Source organism: Typopeltis vanoorti, chromosome 15 (genome assembly GCF_054136105.1).
Source record: "Typopeltis vanoorti isolate ZY-2024b chromosome 15, IOZ_Tvanoo_1.0, whole genome shotgun sequence".
Lineage (NCBI taxonomy): Eukaryota > Metazoa > Arthropoda > Arachnida > Uropygi > Thelyphonidae > Typopeltis > Typopeltis vanoorti.
The window spans coordinates 69,892,161-69,918,565 of record NC_143563.1 but is presented as its reverse complement, the minus strand read 5'-3'; the positions used below and the strand labels follow the sequence as shown (position 1 = coordinate 69,918,565).

The 26,405-nt window shown below is 33.6% G+C and overlaps 1 protein-coding gene across 1 annotated transcript in view; it reads right to left on the bottom strand.

The window, feature by feature from the left end:
• The window catches only part of mdlc (RING finger protein mdlc), a 159,067-nt gene that overhangs the window by 63,381 nt on the left and 69,281 nt on the right, over positions 1–26,405 (bottom strand). The window contains exon 6 of the mRNA XM_090404918.1: positions 25,499–25,605. Within this exon, the coding sequence (XP_090261044.1) occupies positions 25,499–25,605 (107 nt within the window). The remainder of the gene's footprint in view (positions 1–25,498; positions 25,606–26,405) is intronic.

Here is a 26,405-nt window from a genome sequence, read left to right as displayed (position 1 = left end):
TTTAGTACTGAAAACAGCACACACAGTCAATGATTACTGTATTTTACCAATTACATATTTGGTTTAATCCTTTATCCAAGTGTAAACAAACAAAGTTTGCATCTGAAATATTTTCAGTACTGGGGCAACTCGTCATAAAGGTGGTATAAGTTCTAATCACTTGCCTTAGTATCCCATAATGCAAAGCACATATCCTTATGGGTATGCATAATGCTATGCATTAAGGAAAGAGTGATCGTTCCATAATACTATGCATTATGGAACACTTATGCATACCCATAAGGATATGTGCTTTGCATTATGGGATACTAAGGCAAGTGATCAGAACTTATACCACCTTTATGACGAGTTGCCCCAGTACTGAAAATATTTCAGGTGCAAACTTAGTTTGCTTACATTTGGATAACGGATTAAACCAAATATGTAATTGGTAGCATAGCCAAGTGAAAAAACTTCTACATACTGCATTTAGTGAAAAACAGAGTAATTAGAGTATTTATTTATTTTTTTCGAAACAACACCGTACTGCATAGTGCAAACCAAAGTAAAGTTTTATCCTCCTATCCTTCTCATCCATCCTAGGATGGGTTGAGCCCCCTTCCTAATGAGGGGTTACTAGCGTATTCATGCAGCCGATTTTCATGACTGTAATTTGTGTGTGTGTTCACAGAGCTGGTTTGCCTGTTTGCGGGATGGGATGAAAAACTCCAGATAAACGTGTGTGTGTGGGGGGGGGGGGGGAACTCTGCTGTCCACACCCAAGACTAACTTGGCTATGGCTGAGGAAGATCCTTGAGCTCCTCACGTCGTTGATGGGAATCGAACCTAGGACACTCCTTCCCTGGGCATATGTTGCAAAGTGCATAGCCACTAGGCTAACCGCGTGGATGAAGTTTTATTGCAGCACTAAAATTCAGTACAATCCTGAATTGCACATTAAGGTACAGCTTGCATGAGACACAGCCTGGAGTGAACGTGTTCATATATAAGCATGAAAGTAATTTAAAATTCTAAAAATAGTTATCAAATATCTTAACAATAGGAATAGTGAAAAACGCAGATTTCATTAAATAACTAAGCTTATTTGAATACTAGGTAAATTTGTAAAAAAATTACTGAATATGACAAATTTCTAAATGTACTGCATCCACATGTCTAACGTCACTGTTTAACAGAGGTGTCAGTATACACTATCATTGCATATATGACAATACTGGGACGTTTGACATATGGATGCAGTACATTTAGAAATCTGTCATATTCAGTAATTTTTTTTACATATATACCTAGTATTCAAATAAGCTTAGTTATTTAATGAAATCTGTGTTTTTACTATGCCTATTGTTAAGATATTTGATAACTATTTTTAGAATTTTAAATTATCAAGTTTAATGCCACTTTCCTTCATATGACAGGGTGTGAAGAGAAAAGTTCTTCAAAATGCTACAGTTACATGGGGGATCGATCAACACAGCCTATGATTGAGTTGTAAATCAGCAGTCAGAATTGAAGGAGGTACTGTTCTGATGTCACATCAGGTGTGATACATGGGTGCACATTATGAAGGAAAGTGGCATTAAACTTGATATCCAAATTGCAGATGTTAATCTCAGTTTTTTTTATTTTATGCAGATATGTAGGATTCCTTAACTTAACTACTATAATAAATTCAGATGAAACAAAGACTGTGAAATTAGGCAGGAACACTGAAAATATTGACTACATCCTGAATGGAGAACTTATAGAACAAGAACCTATATGACAAAATCTAAGTGGATAGATACAGCAAGAAGTGTCTTATAAGACCAAAATATATGATCTGGCAATATTGGGATCCTAACAGATAACTGATTAATCAGGAGGAAAATTGTAGATGGTAAGTTAGTAATGATGTAAACTTTACATGTAGTAGTACAATAATATTCTGTACATCTCTTGAGGGTACATATCAGGAAGTTGATGATGATGTATAGTCCATGTACTGGACACATTAGATGCTTGCGAAGAGCTATAAGGTGAGTCCATCAGAAATTATGGCCTTTTAGTTTCATAATAATAGCAGTCCAAAAAGGTGACCATGTATTTAGCAATTTGTTAGTTTTTTGTTTTTATTGCCAGATTGATAACAGAATAATGTGAGACTTTCCTATATCCACTGCCTCTGTACATAGTAAATTATGCCAGACAAATAATTATATTCTCCTTTTCCAAACAAAGTCTGCAAATGAAATATCTTCACAACTATAGTGGCTATTTGCATATGGAAGTACATGATTTCATATTTCAGATATGTGCAAAAGCACATATCTGGAATGAAGTGTGCATTGCATTTTGGGATACTAGGCCATTTGATGTGAAATCATCAACTTCTGTATACAAGTAGCCTAGTCATGAAGATATTTAACACACAGAACAACATTTCAGAACAAAAACATTTTAGTTCAGTAATTAAGGGGATTAAAACAAGAATATAATTTTCTTGTCTAATGTATTTTGTAACTATAAACCTCTGATAACACCTTTTGATTAAAAAGGTGTTTATTTCTATAGCAGTATAAGAGGCACGTTTATGAGGACTTTTTTTTTTTTTTTAAATTAAATCTTAAGGAAAGTTAAATAAAAATTAATACAACAGAACAATTAGAATTTTAATTGCCTAAAATTTTTGCAACTTCAGCATGAATTCAAAAATAAACAAGACAAGTAACATAAAGAAAACACAATGAGAATATTTCGGCTACATATGAATAAAGTTACAATTCATGATCCAATGACATTTTCATATAGGTTATTAAATAATAATAATAAATTATAGCAAAGTTTCATAGCTTTTTCAATGTAGGACACAAGTCTTTCCAAAGAATCCCATTCCTGCAGGAGATAGCATGTTCAGCAATTCCAGATTCTTCTGGATGATGGAATGTAATATGATCTAGATGTTCTTCCAAACAAATAGCTATAGACCTGCCATTGGCCAAAGCATTATAAACTACAGGTGTAGAGAATTTGCTAGATACCAGGGTAGGTCAAATTAGAAAGTTTGTACTTACAGGGCATAGAGAGAAAAGTTTATTAATCAGGTGAAAAGCCACTCTGAGATGAATTTCAGTAATTTAGATATCCATTCAGATTTCTGACATATAGGATAGCAATAATATATATTTTATCATTTTTTTTTATAATATATATATATATATATAAATGCTGTTAGAAATTAGAACAGTTTGGACAATGCTGCTGTACACATTCTCAATACTAAGTCTCATCATCATCAAATTCCTGTCATGTACCCTCAAGGGGTGTACAGGATATGATAGTACTACATGAAAAAAATTACATTATTAATTTCCTATCTACAATTTTCCTCCAAATCAGTCTGTTACTTGTCAAGACTCCAACATTATCAGATCTTATATTTCTATCGTCTAAGGCACTTTGTACCGTATCAATCCACCTATATCTTGGTCTTCCTCAGGGTCATTTTGCTGCCAACCTGGCAGAAAACACTTGTTTTGCTAATCTTTCCTCGCCCATTCTGTTTAAGTGACCATACCACCTGAGATTAGCTCTGCTAATGCATTCCTGGATGCTGACAATGTCAAGTTCTTTCCTAATATCCTCGTTTTTAATATGATATTGCCATTGATGACATCTGTTCACGCCTATAATCTTTCTCAGGACTCTCATATCTGTGGTCTCTAGTCTTTGGTCAAGTGTTTTACTTCTGACCCAGCTCTCAGATCCATAAGTTAAAACTGGTTTGAACACTGTCTTGTATACAGCTAATTTCGTGTTCCGACTAATTTCTCTCTTATTCCATATGAATTTATTCAATTGACTTCCCACCATACCAGCTTTGCTGATTCTGTTGTCTATTTCTATATTTAATTTACCATCTTCAGTAAAAATCGTGCCTAAGTAGCTGAAATGTTTTACTTGTTCCACAGGTTCTCCATTCACAACACAGTTGACATTTTCAATGATTCTGCCTATTTTCATTGTCTACTTCTTTTTATTGCTGACCTTCATACCATATCTATTACAACAGCTATTCAATTTAGTCAGAGAATCTTGCAGACTTGTAGCGGATTTATTTAGAAGAATAACACCATCCACATAAAGCAAAGAGCTGACATTAACATCTCCAATTTGATATCGTGTTTAATACCACTTTCCTTCATAATGTGATCCATATAGATAATGAATAACAGAGGGGATAATGAACATCTTTGTCTCACACCAGATTTAACATTAAACCATCTTCCTGTACTTCCTTCAATTCTAACTGCTGACTTACAACTCAAATAAAGACTAAGTATTGCTTGATATAATGCCCCATTGACACCATATAACTGCAGCGTATTGAATAGCTTCTCTCTTGGCACCTTGTCATATGCCTTTTCCAAATCGACAAAACTTAAATACAGATCTTTGTTATATTCCCATGCTTTCTCGACTATTTGTCGTAAAGTGAAGATCTGATCCTGACAGCCTCTATTTGGCCTGAATCCGGCTTGTTCTTCACCAAGCTTTTCTTCCACAATTCTTCTCAACTGTTTCTCAAGTATACTTGCATAGATCTTGCCAGGAAAACTCAGTAGGGAAATACCTCTAATTCTCACATGCAGTTTTATTTCCCTTTTTATATATGGGTACTATGAGAGCTCTACTCCAATTATCGGGAATTCATCCCTCTGTCCAGGCTTTCTGAACTATGCAGTGCAGCCACTGTAAGACTCTTATACCACCATACTTCAGCATTTCTGGTCGAATATCATCTACTCCTGCTTATTTATTTTCTATATTCTTGCCAGTCTTCCCATGACTTTTGTTTAGCTAGTTTTACACAGTGTTTAGCATTCTTGCATTTGTCTCTGTATTCTCTAAGAGCACAAGCTGACTTATTTGACAGGAACTTTTGATATGCTTTCTTCTTTTCCTTCACTGCCTCTTTAACTTCCTGTGTCCACCAGGGAGTTCTGATTTTTTTTATCCTTACAGACCTCACCACATGCCTCTCTGGCAGAATCAATCAATGTTTCCTTCAGAGTTTGCCACTGAATCTCCAAGTTTTGATTCCTGTTCTCAAACTCTTTCAGTTTTTCTTCAATAATCTTTATGTATTTTAGTCTACAGTTCACATCTAAGAGCTGCTCAACTTTTATTCGCTTTAAAACTTTCTTACATGTCATTCTTTTCAATATGAAATTCAATTTTATCTTGCTCAAGACTAAATAATGATCACTTCCAATTTCAAATCCTCTGTACACTCTGGTGTCCTGTACCAGGGAGAAAACATCACTATCAACAATAACATAGTCAATGAGACTTTTCTTATTCCTAGCCTCTTCTCTCCATGTGAATTTGTTCACATTTTTATGTTGGAACATAGTGTTAGTAATAACCAGTCCATGTCCTGAGCAGAAATCCAACAGGTATTTGCCATTATATTAGCTTTGTTCTTTTCTCCAAATTTTCCCAAAATATTTTTGTATGTCTCACAATCATTTCCTACTCTGCTATTTAGATCCCCAACAAGGACCAACTTTTCATTTTTCATTGTGTCAGTTGCTTTTTCTAAAGCATCAAAAAATTCCTCCACTTCTACCTTAGTAGAACCTTCTGTGGGACCATAGGCACAAATAAGTCTCATTGTCCAGTTCCCCATTCTCATATTTGCCCACATTACTCTACTTGAGACTGACTGCCATTCAAGAAGATTAGCCTCGTATTTTATGTTGAATACTATGGCTACTCCTTCTTTTCCTTGTCATTGCCTGAATATAACATTTTGTATTTATTGCTCAGAAAGATCTCAGCAGTTTTGGTCTTTTTTGTTTCAGTCATCCCTATTATGTCGATCTGGTACTTATCTAATTCCTCAGCTAGCTCCATTTCTTTGCCATTCAGGCTTCTTACGTTGATAGTACCGATCTTTAACTCTGGTGATGTTGAGTTGGGGTTTGTTTTCAGATTTGTTCCAGTAGCTGACTTTTCGCTATTCACCCTGGTTCCCTGGCTAAAACAACGGGGGCCTTGTTTAACCGGGCAACGCCCCAGCCGGCATGAAATTTTGTCATGTTGTACCATCATTTTTTTATTTTGGTTTAACCAATAAGAATACAATTTGGTCGGCTAAATCCCAAATTGCCAGCCCATCCTCGTTTGTTCAGTATCCAAGTAGAGTCTTCATTATGTTATTCTGATAGAAAGGCTTATACAGTGGCTATTCATAACTACTATTTTTGAGGAATTATAGCATATATTGAATATTAATTACAATAGCTTTAATCAATACTTCTGATATTTTGGTAAAGTCAAATTGGCATCACCAGAGATCACAGAACAATGATATGTGCATGCAGGTGCTAACACTAGATAAAATGAGCCTGAAGAAAGGCAACCAAAGTTAGCCCCCTTCCCTTCCAAGTGGGCTAAATTAGGTGGTCTTAGCCGTTGAACTGATCTAAGCATGAATGCTTCCCAGGGATGAAACAGATTCCAGGAATAGCCTCATAATTTGTATCTGTTGCTGTGGAGTAGAGTGGCTTTCTTTTAGTGTATCCTGCAGTGGGTGTTCAAAGCATGGTTAGAAAGCTGAGAGTGGCTGCAGTGGTGGAAATGGATGTAGTTTATATTCAGAAATTCTGATATTGAGTGTTCTGCCTGTTTGGCCACAGGACAGCTTGCAACTGCAAGGGAATGTGACTGGTTATTGGTAGAGAAGATAAAGGATCTAATATTTTTATGTGGTCTGTAAGTGGTTGTAAAGTTTTATGTATTTCTTGAAGAATTTAATTAATTTTTTGGATGTGCATTGGATATATGGAATGGTGATAGATTTTGTGTAGTCTGTTCCATAGGGGGGAAGGGGGATTGCAGTTATAAAAGTTTAACATTTTTTTGGATTTGGTGGGAGTTGTAGCCATTGGCTAAGAAAGTCGAGAATGTGGTCAAGTTGTTAGGACACTGTTATCAGAGCTGATTAATTTTTTCCTTTTATATAGAATTTTTATAATCCCATATTATTGGGAGGGGAGGTGACTGGTGAATGTATCTATCAATATGTGTGAGACTGCAGATAAATATCAGTAACATTCACTGATATTTATCCAGTCTTATTACTTTACAGTCAAACCCTACATGCATGTGTGTGTGTGTATGCACATACACACACACTACACTACATTGATGTATTGAGAAATCCACCACTGTCAGAGAGAACACTCATTTTCAGGTTATAAAGCAGATAATTAAGGAACTGTTGGTGGGTGTGAGCCAACAATACAAACTATGTGACATTAAACAGTATGATCCTAGTCAGTGCAAATATCAAACTTGCCAAGTGTCATGAGAAAGCTCCAACAACCACTGAAATGGAAGTCTTATGGCTACAGCTTGAAGGTACGAAAGGCAAAAGGGTCACAAGTGATCCGAAGGCAGTGCAATACAACAACAGTCTGTAAAGGAGCACACTGAAAACACACAATGAGTAATATAAACCCAGTCACAGATGGGATATAACATCAGATATCCTTATTCGGTTCCTCTCCTTCTGTCAGCTAAAAACAAACTTATAGATGTGGTGGACACAGGAGCACTAATAGGCATTTTAGGTCTTATGTCTTATCTTGTCTGATGAATTGTAGTTATTCCCCATTGATGTGGATAGTGCTTCAGCTCTCCAGCCAACAGGCTGTGGTTTGAATCCCATGGCAGGTATGAATTTGTCAATATTCTTAAATGGTATACAAATTTCATAATCTGTTGTACGTGTGGAACCATAACCCTGCTGTGTGTGTGTGTGGGACCAACTGATGCATAAGCCAGCATTCTTGTCGAAAGCTTTCAGCACCTGAAGTCCATTCCTGGAAGCCTTAGGTAGCTTGTTCAGTTTCTAGAAAAGGAAATCTAATAGATTATCTAATCCTTAGCCTATCTGCATATGTATATATGTATGATAAGTTTACAATGCTTCATAGGTGAAATTCATAAAAATCTGAGAAGAGCCACTTTTAGCAGGATGGAGTCAGGAGCATAAGGTTATGTCCATCTTGGAGATACCACCTAAAGAAGAGGCCAGTAAAGTTTACCATACTTTACTGGTCTGTTCAGTCACTAGATCTTGAAGCAGAATAAACTATTCATGAGATAGATCCACCAGAGTTCAGTCTGAGACAGTTGTGTGCTTTCTGTGAACAACTGAAGCATAAGCCAGCATTCTTGTCGAAAGCTTTCAGCACCTCATGAAGTCCATTCCTCATTGACTGAAGCTATTCTAAAGACTGAAGGAGATGCTACTTGCTATTATGTTGGTGTGCCTGATAAACTGACCCACTCAATGTATGAGAATATTATATATTTTGTAAATCAATCTTCAGTGGAATCTTAGGTTATACAGAGCATTGATCTCACACCAAGACCAGTAATAGTATTGCAAACATGTTCAGATATAAACACAGAAGAACAGTTCGTTTCCATTAAGATTCAGCTATAATAAATGGTGTATAATATTAAAAAAAAAAAAAAGTTACGTATCTGAAATAGCAAAGATGTAGAATGAATGTAGATTGTGCAGACAATGAAGAACAATCCTATTAATATTTTGTCAGACTCAAACTGCATAATGGAGAATTTTAGGATCAGCAATGGGTTCATAACAAAAGGGTGAAGTGATTGGGAAAATCATCATGATCTCAAAAAATCTGAATAAGATGAGTCATAACAGAGAGTATAATGATAAATTATATTTAAAAAGTCATATCATATAAAACATTCTCAAAAACACAAACCTGGATGGAAGTTTAAATATAGATGGAGAAAGAATCTTAAAATACTCCTGTTTGATGATGATGTGGTTCTGATACCTCATCGACTGTCTGAGCTAGAAATAACGTTGAATGAAACAGACTTGCACTGTAGAATGCAAGGATTACAAATTCACACTGAGAAGACAAAGCAGATGAAAAATGAATATTGTCATGAGCAACGAATTAAATTGAAAAATAAAGTCAGAGTGGAGAGCTACATTTATTTAGGATAAGCAATCAAAATGGACAATGATATATCAGATGTAATATATCAGAAAAATAAATGCAAAAAACTGCTTGGATAGCTTTTAGCCAGATAAAAGGCACTTTCATAAAACAAAAAATAGATATCAAAATAAGATCAAGCCTTTTTAACAGTATTTAAAAAAAAGGAAGAACAAAGAGCACGCGCACACAAAGTAAGAACAAAGCCTAATAATAACCTAAAGGAAAATATTAGTAGACTATAATATAAGCAAGAAAGAATACAAAGACACACTAAAATAAGAAAAAATCTGGACTCAAAGATGTGGTAAAAGCTATCTACAACAAAAAAGGTGGGCAGAACATATAGCAAATATGAAAAACAATAGATGGACTTCAAGAATAACAGACTGGTATCTCAGACATGTAAAAAGAAAACTTTGTAGACTACCTAGGTGACAGGAGGATCTATCACCTAGGTGATAGGATTAAAGTCAGTGGGAGAGAAATAGATTGAGAGAGAGATGGCAGGATAGAGAAAGGTGGCATCTTTGCAACCATGGAGAAACTAAGACTGGGAACACAGGTCCATCAGAGAAATCATGCAAAAGCCATACAAAACAAAAATAATATATAAATAAATAATAACAAAAATAAAATAACATTTCTTCTCCTTAGACTTAATACCAGGCTAAATAAATAAATAAAAGGTAATGTATTATCCAATTCAATCAATCAAAACCCATCCTTTAAGTGGGATTTAAGGCCTAATGAAAACCACATAGCTTAAATGAAAATGATTTTTAATTTTATTTATATATTTTTATGTTGTTTCTATCCACGAAAGGTTATTTGTAAACCTATAGCACATTTTGTACCGTGGGCGGGCTAAGGATTTTTCTCCCCCTATTTTTTATCAATTTCATATATTTTTTATACTTTTTATTTTTTTTTTATGCATAGTCTGGAAACCCTGCTCTAGAAAGCAAACAAAACTTTTTTAAACTACTTCAGGCCATAAGTGGGGTGGTGGTCGCACACCAGGCAATGACATTCATCTTCTACCTAAAAACAATCACAAACATCCATGCCCACAGTGGGATATTCGAATGCACTCAGCCAACCAGGCTGGCAAACGTATACCAAATTATTAAACAAGTAAGGATATATAAATCAGATCCCTAAAGTATCCCCCAAAGGACTAATTTTTTTATAATGTTAGCTGCCTTGGCAGTTTAAGAGTTTAATTTGCTTCAATCTAAAGATATAAGCCATACCAATCTGCTTTTCTAATGTGTACCGTGCCATACTTGTGATTTTTTTATTTTTTTTTTCCTCATTTAAAATTACAGAAGTTCTAAAGATACAAAATGAGAAAGCACACATTTGTCAAATCATTTATAATCAGTCAAAATTGTCACAGGCAAGTGAAAAAAACAAACCCTAGGTAAATATCAAATTACTTTATAACTGCAGTTTGCTCGATATGGGTTAGGGAATTCAACATAACTAGAATAAAGAATGATTATAGTGTATATCTGAATTAGATTATATTGCTACTATTCAAAAATGCAAGCATAACTGCAAAATAAAGGTAACAGAAAGATGGAAGCATTTAGGGCTGCCCTCATCACGTGATGCTTAGAATCAATCATCCATTCTCATGAATAGTCTCTCATCTGTAATGTTTTGATCAGAAACGTGAATGTATAAAATCTAGTTTTAACTTGACACTGAGCAAGATATGGAAAAACACTGTTAAAATTAAATTAAATACATTCCAGTTTCACAACAAAATAGTACAAATGAGAGCCTATTCATGGACGAAACTAGATGTATAGTTAGCATCAGCATAAAAGTCCTAGTATGCTTTATAGCACATTTAAACTGAAAGTAAATGGACTTAAACCCTTGAAGAATCCAACTAATATGTAACAAATTCTTTGCTATGTTTGATTATGATTACACCGTCATAAGTAATAATAAACTATAACACTTTTTATGAACGTTAGTCAAGTGAGTTTTAATTTTTCATCCTACTAGTTTCACCGATTTTTGCTATCGGCATCTTCAGGGATACAATTGGTAAGCAATATGAAGGTAACAGACTAGGTTTTAACTGAGAGTTCTAATTCATACAGAATTAGCATTGTGTGAGACAATGCACGTGTCTTGGGAACATGATTTATTTTTTACGAGACATAATGTAATTGGCATGAAAGTTCATTTCTTTGATATTTAGTGATCTAATTAGTTTTCCAAATTTCCAGTAGGATTAGACCTTGATTCTTATTTAGGTTTCCTGTTGAACAGGCGACATAGCAGCCTCCTTGAAGCTTCTGGAATGGTAGTTCTCTTCTATATAGGGCATATGACTCTTATCCCACTCAATAAGATGGTTGGTAGAGGCAAAGTGGGAAGAAAGGCCTGAAATATCTTGTCTGTTGTTTCTAACATAGCCTATGTACTCCTTCTGTCTCGTTTCAAAGCTTCGAGAGGTCTGACCAACGTAACTAACACCACAGGAGCAAGGTATATTATATACTCCAGAGTACTTGTAGAATGGATGAGGGTCTTTCAGTGATCTTAAAAATTTTTGAATAGTATTGACCGGCTTGAATGCTGCTCTAATACTGTGTGGTTTTAGAAGGATAGCCAATTTTTTGGACATGCTGCTGACAAATGGAATAGTTATAGTACTGATGTATTGGGTGTTGTGGTATATCCGAAAACAGAATCTTGTTGCAGAGTCTTTTAGGATAACCATTTAAGGATAGCTCTCTGGATATTGTAGTTAATTCTTTTTGTAAGTCATCTTGGTCTGTGGTGTACTGTATAGTTCTTTTCTTAAGCATATGAATTATGCTAAGGTTTCTGGGATATATGATGTGACGAGTTGAAATGGAGGTAATGTCCAGTATTCGTAAGTTTTCTATACACAGACAGGTTGATACTGTTATTGGTTTGTTTCTTTATTAGGATGTCTAGGAATGGAAGTTTTTCATCTTTTTCAATTCCTAATGTGAATTTGATGGTATGGTGGAAACTATCGATCTGGTTGAAATAATCCATTAGTTCTTCTTTCGTATGATTCCAAATGATAAAGATGTCATCTATATGTGTACCAAGTTTTCGGTTTTGGGGTAATTTGAGATAAGATTTTATCCTCTAGGTTGTCCATGAATAAGTCAGCACAAGAAGGAGAGAGAGAGAGAGAGGGGGGGGGCTACCCATGGCTAATCCAGTAAGTTGTTTGTAGACCATTTTTTGCCAAATGAAATAGTTCGAAGTTTGATTGAACAAAGTAGCGATGTTTCTTGGGAATAAGGTGTCCAAGATGTTGATGACTTCCACAACTGGAATGTTTGTAAACAGAGATGTGAAGTCAAGACTTGCTAGTATATCATCTTCAGAGATAGAGATGTTTTTTAATTTTTCAATAAAATGTAAGTTTTTGATATAAGTATCCGAGTTGTGAATGTGTTGTTGTAAAATCTTTGCTAGATATTTAGACAGTTGGTAAGTTGGAGAATGGATTCTATCAACTATTGGATGTCATGGTATACCCTCTTTATGTATTTTAGGAACGCCATACAATCTTGGAGTCAACGGGTGCATGGATTTTAGTTTTCTTATTAAGTCTATAGGCCAGTTAGTCATTCCACGTAATAGTTCAAAATAATAATAATTCAAAACTCACAACATTTTATTGAAAAATTAAAAAACATCTCTATCGGAAAAAATCCTACTGGAAATTTGGAAAACTTTAATTAGATCACTAAACCAAGATGAAAAGCCGAAAAGCTGTTTTTTTAAATTTTTATTTTATTTTATTTTTTTTTTTTTCCGGCAAAGTTAGTTAACAAAGTTAAGAGTTTCTCTTAGATCGTAGTTTCTGATCTTAGAGTTTCGCATACTGGCTGTAAAATAAAAGAATAAGGGATTTTTATCCTCTTAATTTAATTAACTTCACCAAAAAAAAAAGCCGTTTGGCTTTTCATCTTAGTTATAATATAATATATGTGCACACCTTTCTGGCATTTGTATAGTGAAGGTATGTAAGTTCTTTGCACTTAAACTTTGATATCATCCAGGTCTAGCTACTCACTGATGAGACCTCAAAAAAGGCTGAAACCGGTCTGGGTAGCGACCTCTCCTCATAATGTAAAACAATATTACATCTCCTAGGAGCTGTGTGTTTTTACATTATGAGAAAATATCAAGGATAGTGAGGGAGCTTGCTCCACCTTTGCTTCGAGTTGCCTTGGTGTGGTACTACCAGGTGGTCACTTACACTTGGATTCGCCAATAGTTCGTCGGCATGAAACTCTTAGATCGTAGTTTTCAATCTTAGAGTTTCACATACTGGCTGTAAAATAAAATAATAAGGGATTTTTATCCTCTTAATTTAGATCACTAAACATCAAAGAAATGAACTTTCACACCAATTACATTATGTCTCGTAACAAATAAATCATGTTCCCGAGACAAGAACATTGTCTTGCACAATACTAATTTTGTATGAATTAGAACTGTCAGTTAAAACCTAGTCTGTTACCTTCATATCGCTTAACAATTGTATCCCTGAAGATGCCGATAGCAAAAATCGGTGAAACTAGTAGGATGAAAAACTAAAACTCACTTGACTAACGTTCATAAAAAGTGTTATAGTTTATTATACAAATAGTCAAGAAAAGAAAATCACACAGTCGTAAGTATTTGTAGTTTTACTATGCAATATTAAAAATTCCAAAAATTTTAACAATGTAATTTTGACATAAATCAAAACGAAACACTACTTTGTAGCCTATCTGGTTAAGGTTATATAGAAAAGCTGCATTTATTATGGCTGACAAAATATATATATAGAGGTCTGTAAATAACCCTGATTGATTATTTTTGCCTGGAAAAAAAAAAAAAAAAAAATCCAAAGAAGTTTAAAAATAGCTGAATGTTTTGATAGATAAGAAATATAAGGGAAAATAAAACTGAAGATACAAGTAATAATTTTAATTACATTAAATTTAAAAAAAAAAATGTCACCTGCAGTACCAGCCTTAGCCATTTCTGGACCCTGTTCAGCCGCAACGTTTGCATGGCCTTAAGGCCATCTTAAATCCACCTGTGCAAAATAACAGCAAAGCTATTAGCAGTACTATAATTTCTGTGATCCTAAATAAAAATTAATTTTCATCCTCTCTGTAAAGGGATATTAAGCTTAATCAAATGGACTGATTAAGATACAAACTTTATAGTTCTTTTAAATTTAGAATTTTGGAATATAAGCACAAGGTAAATTCCAAACTGTGCTTACAATGAAATTAATAATCAACATCAATATACATTATGTTATGAGACCACACACGATAATCACTTGTGGTTTATTAAAAACTTCATGACAAATTGTTGAAACTTAATTGCTTTTTACATTTTTTTTTTTTTTTTTTTTTTTTTTTTTTTTTAACTTTTTTCAAGTAAACTTTAAGAACATATACATGCTCAAAAATGCGTGATCTAGTTTGGTCAAAATTTATTTCAATGATTAAGAATTTTTATGCAGTGATGAATAAAGAATTATATTAAAAAAAAAAAAATTTCCAACTTCAATGGTAGACAGAATAATTCAGGAACAATAGATGTGGTTAGTTCTCTAGAATTCTTGCAACTGATGGTTTTCTCCTTCCCATTCTCAGCTATGGAACATATCAAAATCATATAATAAACTTGAGTAGTATGGTATGGCACAAAAAAAAAAAAAAAAAAAAACCACTACTGAACTTCGACAGAGTCGATAGGCTTTTGTAGTTATTCAGTACTGTTTTTTTTTCTTCTTTTTATGCCATAATGTATTTGTGCTAATTTCATTTTGTAATATTGAGGTTGAAAAGTGGCACAGTGTTGGCTATAAAGGCTGGAAACTGGTATATTACAGAATTAGTGAAGATAAATAGATTTGGATAAACCTGATTTACTGATAGTAAGTTATAATCACTACTAATAAGCAATTTCTGTTTAGTAAGTAAACAGAAGTCATATACATTTTAAAGGATAAACTTATGAGCACAGTATAGCTCTAACTCAAATATTTTAACCAAAATTCCTTTACACTTCGAATTTAAGTTTATTTTTCTATCTGTTTCTCTTCTCTTCAAAAAAAAAAAAAAAAAAAAAAAAAAAAAAAAAAAAAAAAAAAAAAAAAAACTTGATTACAAACTTTCCATGGCTAAATTGCAATACTCAAAAGTGAAAGTTATCATGAGGATTTTAGGAATTACACTTAGAAATTGATTTCATTGAGAGATATAACATTTCAGGAATTCTGAATGTGAAAAGAAAAGCAAATTGGTAAATGCTAAACCTGCATATTTTGATTATATATATATATATATATATATATATATATATATATATATATATATATATATATATATATATTTAAATAGATAACACTACTGACATTTGGATCCCTGAACAATTAAAAAATAATTTATTATTCTATAAATATCATATCAAAGCATCATAATCTATATTATTAGATTCCAACTGTATATGCATTGGAAGCCAATTGTACTCATTTTTATTCATGTTTTATCCATCTAAGCATATGCAGCCAAAATGTGCACAAAAATTTATATTCACAGTCATGCTTTTATATATACTATCAAGAACACTAGAGTTTACTAGAGACCCACCCATGTATCATCAATGTTAGATGCTTTTGTGATGTAGTTGGAAGCATGATGGACATATGCCCTTCAATGAAAAAGACCCAAGATTTTTTCCCCATAATCAGTTGGTCTCAATATGGGGGCAGAAGGTTTTTTTCCTCCCTGCAGACTAGGCAAATCAGCCATAGAACACAGATAACAGATAAAATTGCAGTGTGGTGTGCAGTGCAGTGTAGAACAGCCGTGATGAGTCCAGGAATAATAAGTAAGTGATGTCTAATAAAATAAATGATTGCTACAGCAAACCTTAGGGAACAGAGATAGTTTGTTATAACATAAGATTCACTATAGTGAATTTAAGGTAAAAATACTGGCTCCTCCATGCCTATGAAATTAAAAAAAAATCACAGGAAATAAGCACGAAAGAAATAAAAGAAATCATGACAAATAACACAAAAGAAATTGTGAAAAACATAATAAAGGAAATCGTTAGATATAGAACAAAATATCATCATCAAATTCCTGCCATGTACGCTCAAGGGGTGTACAGTGTATGATAGTACTACATGAAAAATTTACATCAAAATTTAGAACAAAATATTTCATCATCAATTTCCTGATATATGCCCTCAATGGATGCTCACAAGGCTACTATGATAGTGCTATGATTAATTTACATCATTATTAATCTCATATCAAAAATTTTCCTCTAAATTAGTCTATTACTTGTCAACACTTCAATAGTGTCGTATCCAACATTTTGTTCTTCTAAGGCACTTTTGACAATCAATCCACCTAGATCATGGTCCTCCTCTGAGTCTCTTTCCTGCCTTTTTTGGCATCAAACACCTGTTTTGCTAACCTTTCCCCTCCCATTCTGTTTAAGTGACCACATCACCTTAGATTAGCACTGCTCACACATTCTTGAATGCTAACGTCGTGTCTTTCTAATGCTTTCATTTAAAATAAGATTCTGCCATTGATGGTCCCTAATTTTTCTCAAAACTCTCACATCTGTGGTCCCTGGTCTTTCATTAAGTGCTTTATTTCTAATCCAACTCTTAGATCCATAACTTAAAACAGGTTTCAACACTGTCTTATACTGATAGTTTAATGTTTTGGCTAATTTCACTCTTATTCCATATAATTTATTCATCTGGCTCTACCACCATACCAGCTTTGCTTATTCTGTTGTCTATTTCCACATTTAATTTGCCATCTTCACTAAAAACTGTGCCTACGTAGCTGAAATATTTTAATGTGCTGAAACATTATGAGGTCATCCACTGTAACAATAATACTATAGAATGCATACTTACATTATAATTTACTTAAAGATATCCTCATTATCATCATCAAATTCCTGCCATGTATCCTCAAGGGGTGTACAGAATATGATAGCACTACATGACAAAAATTACATCATTACTAACTTCCTATCTACAATTTTTCTCCAAATCAGTCTGTTACTTGTCAAGACTCCAACATTATCAGATCTTATATTTCTATCGTCTAAGGCACTTTGTACCGTATCAATCCACCTATATCTTGGTCTTCCTCTGGGTCGTTTTGCTGCCAACCTGGCAGAGAACGCTTGTTTTGCTAATTTTTCCTCGCCCATTCTGTTTAAGTGACCATACCCCTGAGATTAGCTCTGCTATCACATTCCTGGATGCTGACAATGTCAAGTTCTTTCCTAATATCCTCGTTTTTAATATGATATTGCCATTGATACTATCTGTTCATGCCCATAATCTTTCTCAGGACTCTCATATCTGTGGTCTTTAGTCTTTAGTCAAGTGTTTTACTTCTGATCCAGTTCTCAGATCCATAAGTTAAAACTGGTTTGAACACTGTCTTGTATACAGCTAATTTAGTGTTCCGACTAATTTCTCTCTTATTCCATATGAATTTATTCAATTGACTTCGCACCATACCAGTTTTGCTGATTCTGTTGTCTATTTCTATATTTAATTTACCATCCTCAGTAAAAATCGTGCCTAAGTAGCTGAAATGTTTTACTTGTTCCACAGGTTCTCCATTCACAACACAGTTGACATTTTCAATGATTCTGCCTATTTTCATTGTCTTTGTCTTTTTATTGCTGACCTTCATACCATATCTATTACAACAGCTATTCAATTTAGTCAGAGAATCTTGCAGACTTGTAGCGGATTTATTTAGAAGTATAACATCATCCGCATAAAGCAAAGAGCTGATATTAACATCTTCAATTTTGATATCATGTTTAATACCACTTTCCTTCATAATGTGATCCATATAGATTATGAATAACAGAGGGGATAATGTGCATCCTTTTCTCACACCAGATTTAACATTAAACCATCTTCCTGTACTTCCTTCAATTCTAACTGCTGACTTACAACTCAAATAAAGACTAAGTATTGCTTGATATAATGCCCCATTGACACCATATAACTGCAGCGTACTGAATAGCTTCTCTCTTGGCACCTTGTCATATGCCTTTTCCAAATCGACAAAACTTAAATACAGATCTTTGTTATATTCACATGCTTTCTCAACTATTTGTCGTAAAGTGAAGATCTGATCCTGACAGCCACTATTTGGCCTGAATCCAGCTTGTTCTTCCACAATTCTTCTCAACTCCAATCATCGGGAATTCGTCCCTCTGTCCAGGCTTTCTGAACTATGCAGTGCAGCCACTGTAAGACTCTTATACCACCATACGTCAGCATTTCTGGTCGAATATCATCTACTCCTGCTGCCTTTCCACATTTCAAGCCTTTGATGGCTTTTTCTACTTCAAATATGGATATGTATTCCTGACTGCATGCCTGGTCAGTGTTTTTTACCACTGTGCTATCATCACTGCGTTTCATTTAGCAGTTTTTCAAAGTAATTACTCCATACTTCAAGGATATCTTTTTCTCCCGTTTTCATGTTACCTTTATCATCTCTAAACGCCTTTTACAGCACTCTTTCCTCCATTCCTAAGCTTCTTCAACAACCTCCAGAATATTTTGCCACCTTCTTGATATTTAAAGACAACAATTAAAGGCATCTTCCTCCCCTTTTATTAGGACATAATTAGTGGGAGGCATAGTTCAGGAAGGTTTTTCTTGCTTGAGTAGTGTAATATGGATATAAAATTAAAAGCTCGTTTCTTATAATATATTATACTATACAAAGAAATAAAATCTTCCAGAACACTGTGAAATCACTTTTATCATGTAACTTTCTTGCACATTTTATATAACTTATTTCCACAGATAAACAAATTTGTCTGCAAACTTACTGATCTGGTGCACTACATTCAAATATTCATATGCCAAAGCAAAGCGTGGTGGAGTTCTATCATTCCAGAATGAGACGTTATACCTCTGAAGAATCAACTGCATTTACAAATCTCCAAATAACTGTTTTGAAAAATGGTCTTAAAAACAGAGGTCTAAAGAGATACATACTAGTATACATGTTCAAATCATAACATGTGGGTGGCTTGTGTTCTAATTTTCATCTAGAAAACGTGTTTTCTTTTGACTAAAAAACTGCATAATCAAAAACAGTGGGAATTTTATTAAACAAAAGGTATAGCTGTAACACACGCACGCACAATGCTATAACATTCTAGTAATGAACACCAAAATGCAATCACGACTTACCAGTACTGTGTATAGGGAAGCCAACAGAAATTGGTACTGACCCCATCATCACCTTGCAATAAAAGGACACAAGAAACTCATATGCAAACAAAATCACTATGAACCTTTCCAATAGCAGAAAAAATGGTTATACACTGAAGAAACACCTAATTAAAATGGCTATAGAATATAGAATATTATCTTACCTCATAACACTATTTCATCAACAACTCAAGTTCAGAGAGCAAAAATAAAACCAACTAGTGTCCTGGAGTATAGTAATCCTACCTATCATAAATTCCAATTTCATTTAGTCCTGCAACCACACTGTATATATTCTAAGGAATACAAACCATTCAGTATGTGAACTGTATGTATTTCCTTAGAATAGGTTTTTCTCCAGACAGGTTAGTGAAATAAGCATTCTAGATCTGCTGCCATGTGTCTAGAGAATTCCATATAGTTATGCATTTCATTACATCATCAGTTCTCAATCGGTGGTACCTGTACTGTCGGAGGTACATGCTGGGCCATTCAGGAGTACACGAAAAATAATCAGTAATGACAGAAAAACAAGTAAAGTAAACAAAATGCAAAATGTTAGTTATGGAACAATAAATGTCAGTATTTATAAACAGCTATTTTAAAAACAAGGGGTACAATTTATAGAACTTGGTTTAAAAGGATACACAAGTGGAAAAAGGTTGGAAACCATTGTATTACATCATGTAACAGATTGGACAAAATATCGTATGTATATGGAAATATCAATACTACATCAGCTTTCGTCATCCAGAAAACTTGGATATGACAAACCATGCAACAAATGTACACTGAAGACAATTTCTTACAGGCTGTTTTAACTATGCAAAATAATAATTTTGCATAGAGGTAAAAAATCTACGCTTCAGCAGTAACTGACACAGGAATGCTCACTAGACAATAAAAACACTTGTGAATGATTTTAAACAGCACACTATAATCACTATAGTATGTTAGTATAATGGCTGGGCTAAGGGATGTTTTATATAATTATTTTAATTTTTATATTTTTTACATATTCCAGGAATCCTTTCAAAACCAAACATGGAACTTTTTCAAACCGCTTTAGGACCAATAAGTGGGTTGGTGGACTGACACTGGATGATGAAATTCATTTCTTACCTAAAGAAAATCATAAGCACCATTTTTACAGCAGGAATCAAATCCTCAGTCTGTTGGTTTGAGAGTTTGCATTCTAACTGTTCAGCCAACAAAAGTAATGCTTAATAGTTTAAAGATTCTTAATTCTCACATATTCTACATCTCAATTACTGTGCTCAGGTCTGGTCACCTATATTTCTTGGTAATGAGGAAGGAATCTGGAAGCAAGTGACCAAGATATCAATGGGTCTGTGAAATGTTCTCTATGAAAGTAGAGGGAAGGTTTGTGGATTGCAGAAGATGCATGATAGAAATATTTAAGCTACTAAAAAGGTCTCATATCAGAGGATATGAGGAAATTTTTCAGCACTTAGCTAAAGAGGCAGACCAAGCAACAAGCAGTCATCTCTGTAAATTAAAGAGTGTGGTTAATAAGAGTATCAAGGATTCACTTGAAGAGTGATGAATGAGTGAAATGGGTTGCCAGAGTCTGGTGCGAATGTTTATTATGTACAGCGTGGGGCCTCCCATTATGTCTTTGAACTCCCATGAAATAATAATAAAGGCATGCCTTAATCATATACAAGTAACAGGTATAGTTTTGCAAGGCTTTTCGTTGTAAAATCTCACTTTTTACAAGTTTTTGCTTGTGAAAAAAAATGTATTATCTGTGAGAAATACATTTCAGATATGTCAATTGTATTCATAATGCAAATTATGTGTTATTCAAATTTGTGATGCAAGAGCTGTGATATCAGAATAACGTGTATAACGTGCATTTGCACTGCGAATCGTGGGAAACAAGCACGTGCATAAAGTATAAGACTTTTCTGTATAAAAGCTGTCGCTTTTGAAGACATAATTTGTGACCACTGATGCGAGACCCCTTGACACTTATGCACATGGCAGAAGAAGGTGAATCCATTTTGATAATAGAGTTATCAATGCATTTTGTGGATGAGTGTTTATTATTATATGATGGAAAATTGACTTTTCTTTTATGAAAATTCTAGTTTTTAAAGTGGTAACTATTTTGCTGATACAACAGTTGAAAAATTTTATGTATAAGCATGTGATTACATGTGTTGGTGATGAATTCGTACATTGCTTTATTCATTTCTCTTCTTCAACATGAATTGACTCTTCTTGGCAATCTGCTACCCAGGACTCTCGCACCTGTGGTCGGACAGTAGGGGCATCACAATGTGAAGGTCTCATACAGATTGTCGTTGTCAGCAGAGGTAGTCACAAGGTCAGCAGAAAAATCCGACAGTATGAAGCAAAGATGACAAGAAGGGGGTTTTGTTAGTGGAAAAGGCATTCATCATCAACTGAGGTCATCCTCATTGCCATAAAAGAGGAGTTCATTGACAGAAGAACCTGGCAGCAAAGTAAAGAATGCCGTCGTTTAGATGAAAAGGAACTGAGCAGTAAATGTATACTAAAGTGATAATTATTTTCCAGAAGAATTCAGAGTTCATCATGAATGCTAAAAGAAGTTAGAGTAGCACTTGGACTATTCAGGTAATATGTTTCAGTTCTTTATTTAGTAGTAATAATTTCGTATCATTTAGGACACCTTCAATTAAGTGTCTACATCGAAAGTCAAAAAGACTGTTACATTAAAGGAAGTTATTAAATGAGCTTCACTAATATGTGCAACAAATTAGTGATACTGAACATCAATGCACTAATTCTAAAAAATATGAACCTGGAATTATCTCAAAAACAAAGGGTAAAGAATTAAATTATTGTTAATTTGTTAATATTAGCCATGAATGACATAAGAATATTGGTTAGATGCAAGAGGGAATAGCATACATTTATTATAGTAAAAAAAATACATTTATTTTACATATCGACTGCAGCATTAACATAAATGCTGCAAATGATATATAAAATATACATAAAAGGGATGTGGAGTGTAAGAGAAAATAAAATACTACTATAATAATATGTTAACATCATAATTAAAATCACAATTATTACTTCTATTTCTCCTGCCACAGATATTTAAATGTTTTAAATATTTTATACTGGTGTTAATTCTTAGATGCAATTGTTTTTTTTAGAACATGATCTAGGTGCATTCAGTGTCTTTGTTTTTCCCAAGTTTTTCTCCTACAGTATTGGATATTGAAAAGATAAATAAATTCCACACAGTTCTCTCCTTTGGATTCCCATAAATTCTTTTATAGTTTCTAGTCTTCAAAATGCAGAGAAACCAAACTGAGATATGAATGCCTGGGACCACTATTACCATTTTAATGGCAGAAATACTGAAACAAGAGTAAGAGTTAAACAAAAATTGCACATTTTTATATTTTTTATTTTACAATTCTCTAAGATGATAGTGGTGTATTTTATATCCTGTGCAACAAGTAAAACAAATGATTTTTAAATATATTTAATTAAAGAGTAAATTTTTGCTAATAAAATTTTTCACAGAAAACAGATGCACGTGTGAAGTGAACTTGCACAGAATTAGGAGGCGAGTCTGTATAAACATGACAAATGGTAGAATCCCAGGAGCTCAGCTACAGGAATTTGCTGTCAATTTTGATTTTTTATCAATGATACCAATAATGAAATTAAAACCTTGAATATAAAATCTGCAGATAGTGCCAAACTGATGGGTCATTAGCCTATTATTTGGATAAGGACAACTTAAAACAGTGAAAAATCAAAAGGACAAAAATAGTCTAAGTCCAATATATTTTTTTTTATATAATACAGCAAGGAAGCCAAAAGTGCAAATGTAGTGAGAGTAGAGATCAATTAGGTTAATATCTGGATTGAGTGACTATTTTTTTTTATGAGGAAAGGCATCAATTTGTAGGTTACAGACCTTAGAGAAAGGAGGAATAAGAAGGAACTTGATTTGAGTTTATAAAACTGTTAAAGTAATAGATTGAATTAAAGGGATATTTGCTGATTTTTTCAGGAATCTCATTAAAGGACATGGTTCTAATGATTGGCTGCAATTAAACTTAAGGAAATATTCCTATATTTGAACTACAGGGCAGTAAACTACAGGAATAAACTTTAATAAAAAAAAGTATTGTAGAATGATACCTAAAACAAATTTAAGCAGGCCCCAGACAAGTATCTGGAAGGTAATGATTTTAGATAACTGGCATTTTTGGTTATTTATAATTAACCACAAAATTTTATGAATCTTGCAAAAGCATTTTGTTCTTGTGGGTTTTGTGTTCTGATGTCAATACTATATAATCTTTGTTTCATTGCACTGGATGAGATTCTACTATTAATAAATTGTATTCATGATCTTAACTAATGATGCAAACCATTAGACAATGATGAATGGACATAGCAATAACTGCTTCTTAGCATTCTAATAAGCCATATCAAACATATCATTAAGAAAGTGGGATTCTCATTTATTGCATACATTACCTCTGAACTATTAATCAGTACCAGTTCTCCGAACCACAAAATAATGTTCTCAAATAGTTCCACTAAAAGACTGTTAGGGAATCTTTTCCTTTCAGTGAATTAGTTTTCATTCTAATTTCATTTCTAATGTCCATTAGAATTTTTTAATTCTAATGTCCATTAGAATTAAATCCTAATGGACATTAAAAAAAATTCTAATGCGTGTAATTTTTCTACAGATAAAAATACTTAATATATGCATATTACTTTAGTCACAGAACTTATCTATACATAAAAATAATACTTAATATGCATGTGTGTATAAACACACACACACACACACACACACACAAGATAAATTAAAGATGCCAAGAGGTTATATTCTTAGTTTCATCCTTTATCCAAGTGTAAGCAGTTTGCAATTGAAGTAACTTCACAACTCTCCTACAATTAACAATTGACATTTATGTCTTTAGGGTGAAGCAAAATGCTTTTCATATTCCCTGCTATCTGTTGTGGTTACAGTGAGGGTAAAATTTATGAGCAGTTTGCTCACCCTGAATGGGCATGGAGATTATGCATCGTTATAGAAGGCTAATATAGCTTTTGGTCTTCTCTATTTGAATATGCCCATTGCCTCGTATGCTGCAGCTTGCTGAACCAAATCGTTGGGATGTGTGTGGACGTCTTTAGGAAAAACTTGGATGCTAAGGATTGTAGAAAAGATAAAATATAGGGAATATTTGTGTCTGTATGAAGTTGATTGTTTCTAACACCACGGGGCATTCAGAATCATTCTCAAGCACTTGTTCTGCACTCACTGTATTTTGATAATGTTAGCATTAGAGGTGTGGCTCCAGGCCGGAGAGGCATAGGTGATTATAGGATGAATCGTCATCTGGTATAGTTGCAATTTCATTCTGTTGCTGAGCTTGCTATTTCTATTAATTAGCAGATAGATCTGGGCTATGGCTTTAGATGCCTTTGCGCACACAGACTTGATGTGTTGGTTGAAAGATAGCTTTTTGTCGAGAATTACACAACTCTCCTACTTGTATGTATATAGAGTGATATATTTCCTATATACAAGTAATCAAAAGGTGTCTCACCTTATTAATAAAATACTCTGAATTAGAGAAAGATGTTGAAAGATTTTTTCACTTGGTTATACTAGAAATTAAAGATGCCAAGAAATTATATTCTTGGTTTCATCCTTTATCCAAGTGTAGACAACGTTTGCATGTGAAGGAACTTCAAAACTGGAATGCTTGTATATGATCTGAGACTGCATGTGCTTTTCCCCTAATGACTTCACATCAGTTGCCTTAGTATCCCATAATGCAAGGCACATATCCTTACAGACATGTAAATGCTATGCATTATGGGAGGGGCCACAACCAATTCATCCAAGGGTGCAAAATCTAGGAACTGAAATTCCAGGATGTGAAGAAGCAAAACAGGTGACTAAGGTTGTAAAAGAGATAGTTGGTGCTAGTAAGATTCATTCTTTTATGCAGTACAGCAGAGGGAAATATTTAATTGTAGTTCAAGCTGTGGAAAAAAGTGATAAACTATTACAGTGTTTTACATTAGAAGGTAAATTAAACATTATAAATGCTATTTAAAGACTGGTATATTATAATGTCGGACTTACCTCCAAAACCACAAAATCCAGTTTCTTTAAAATCTTTACATATATCCGGCTGATAATCCCACCGTACTGTTGCTCTTAAATTATCAGGTGCCCTAATTGGTCCTTTCCTAAATAGGAAAAAAAAATAAAAAATATATAAATAAATAATATATATATATATATAGAGAGAGAGAGAGAGAGAGAGAGAGGTAGCAAAGATATTATGTTTGTATTTGCAAAACAATCATTAACCCTTCATTTTTATATAAAATTACACTATTTCTGCTATTTAGGATGAATGCTGAATTTCTAAATGCATAATATACTCACCACATATCTATATACCAAAAAACAACTTCATAACTTTTATCGAATTGAAAATCAGATATATTTCTTCAAAATCAAAAATAAATAAAATAAAATAAAAAGAGAGCATTCTTAGATTTTTATTTTTATTTGTTTATTTTAATTTAATTTTTTTTTAAAGGGAGATCAACTCCAAACAAGAATTACAGAAAATATTTTACAATAATGCAATATAATACAATAACAGAACTCATTACTAGTTTTGTAATGAGGTTTTAATTAGACACTAACAGTATTCAAGAAACCTGAAAATAACTAATTTCTCAACTAGCAAATATTATACAGGAGACAGCAAGGGCTGAAACACAATTCATGCATACAAACACAGCATAACTTAACAGGAATAAACATCTCAGAACATTAAAAGTTCATCAATGCCCACACTTGACCAATATAAGCAGAATCAATTTGCAAAAGCAACCCTAGCATTACTCCATAAGACTAGAAGAAAAGCCATATGATGCAATTCATGCAATATAAATATATGTTTAATGAAAAAACATCACATCTTGCATTCACAGGATAGAACGCTGTGCTGCAATATGATCTGAGACTGCACGTG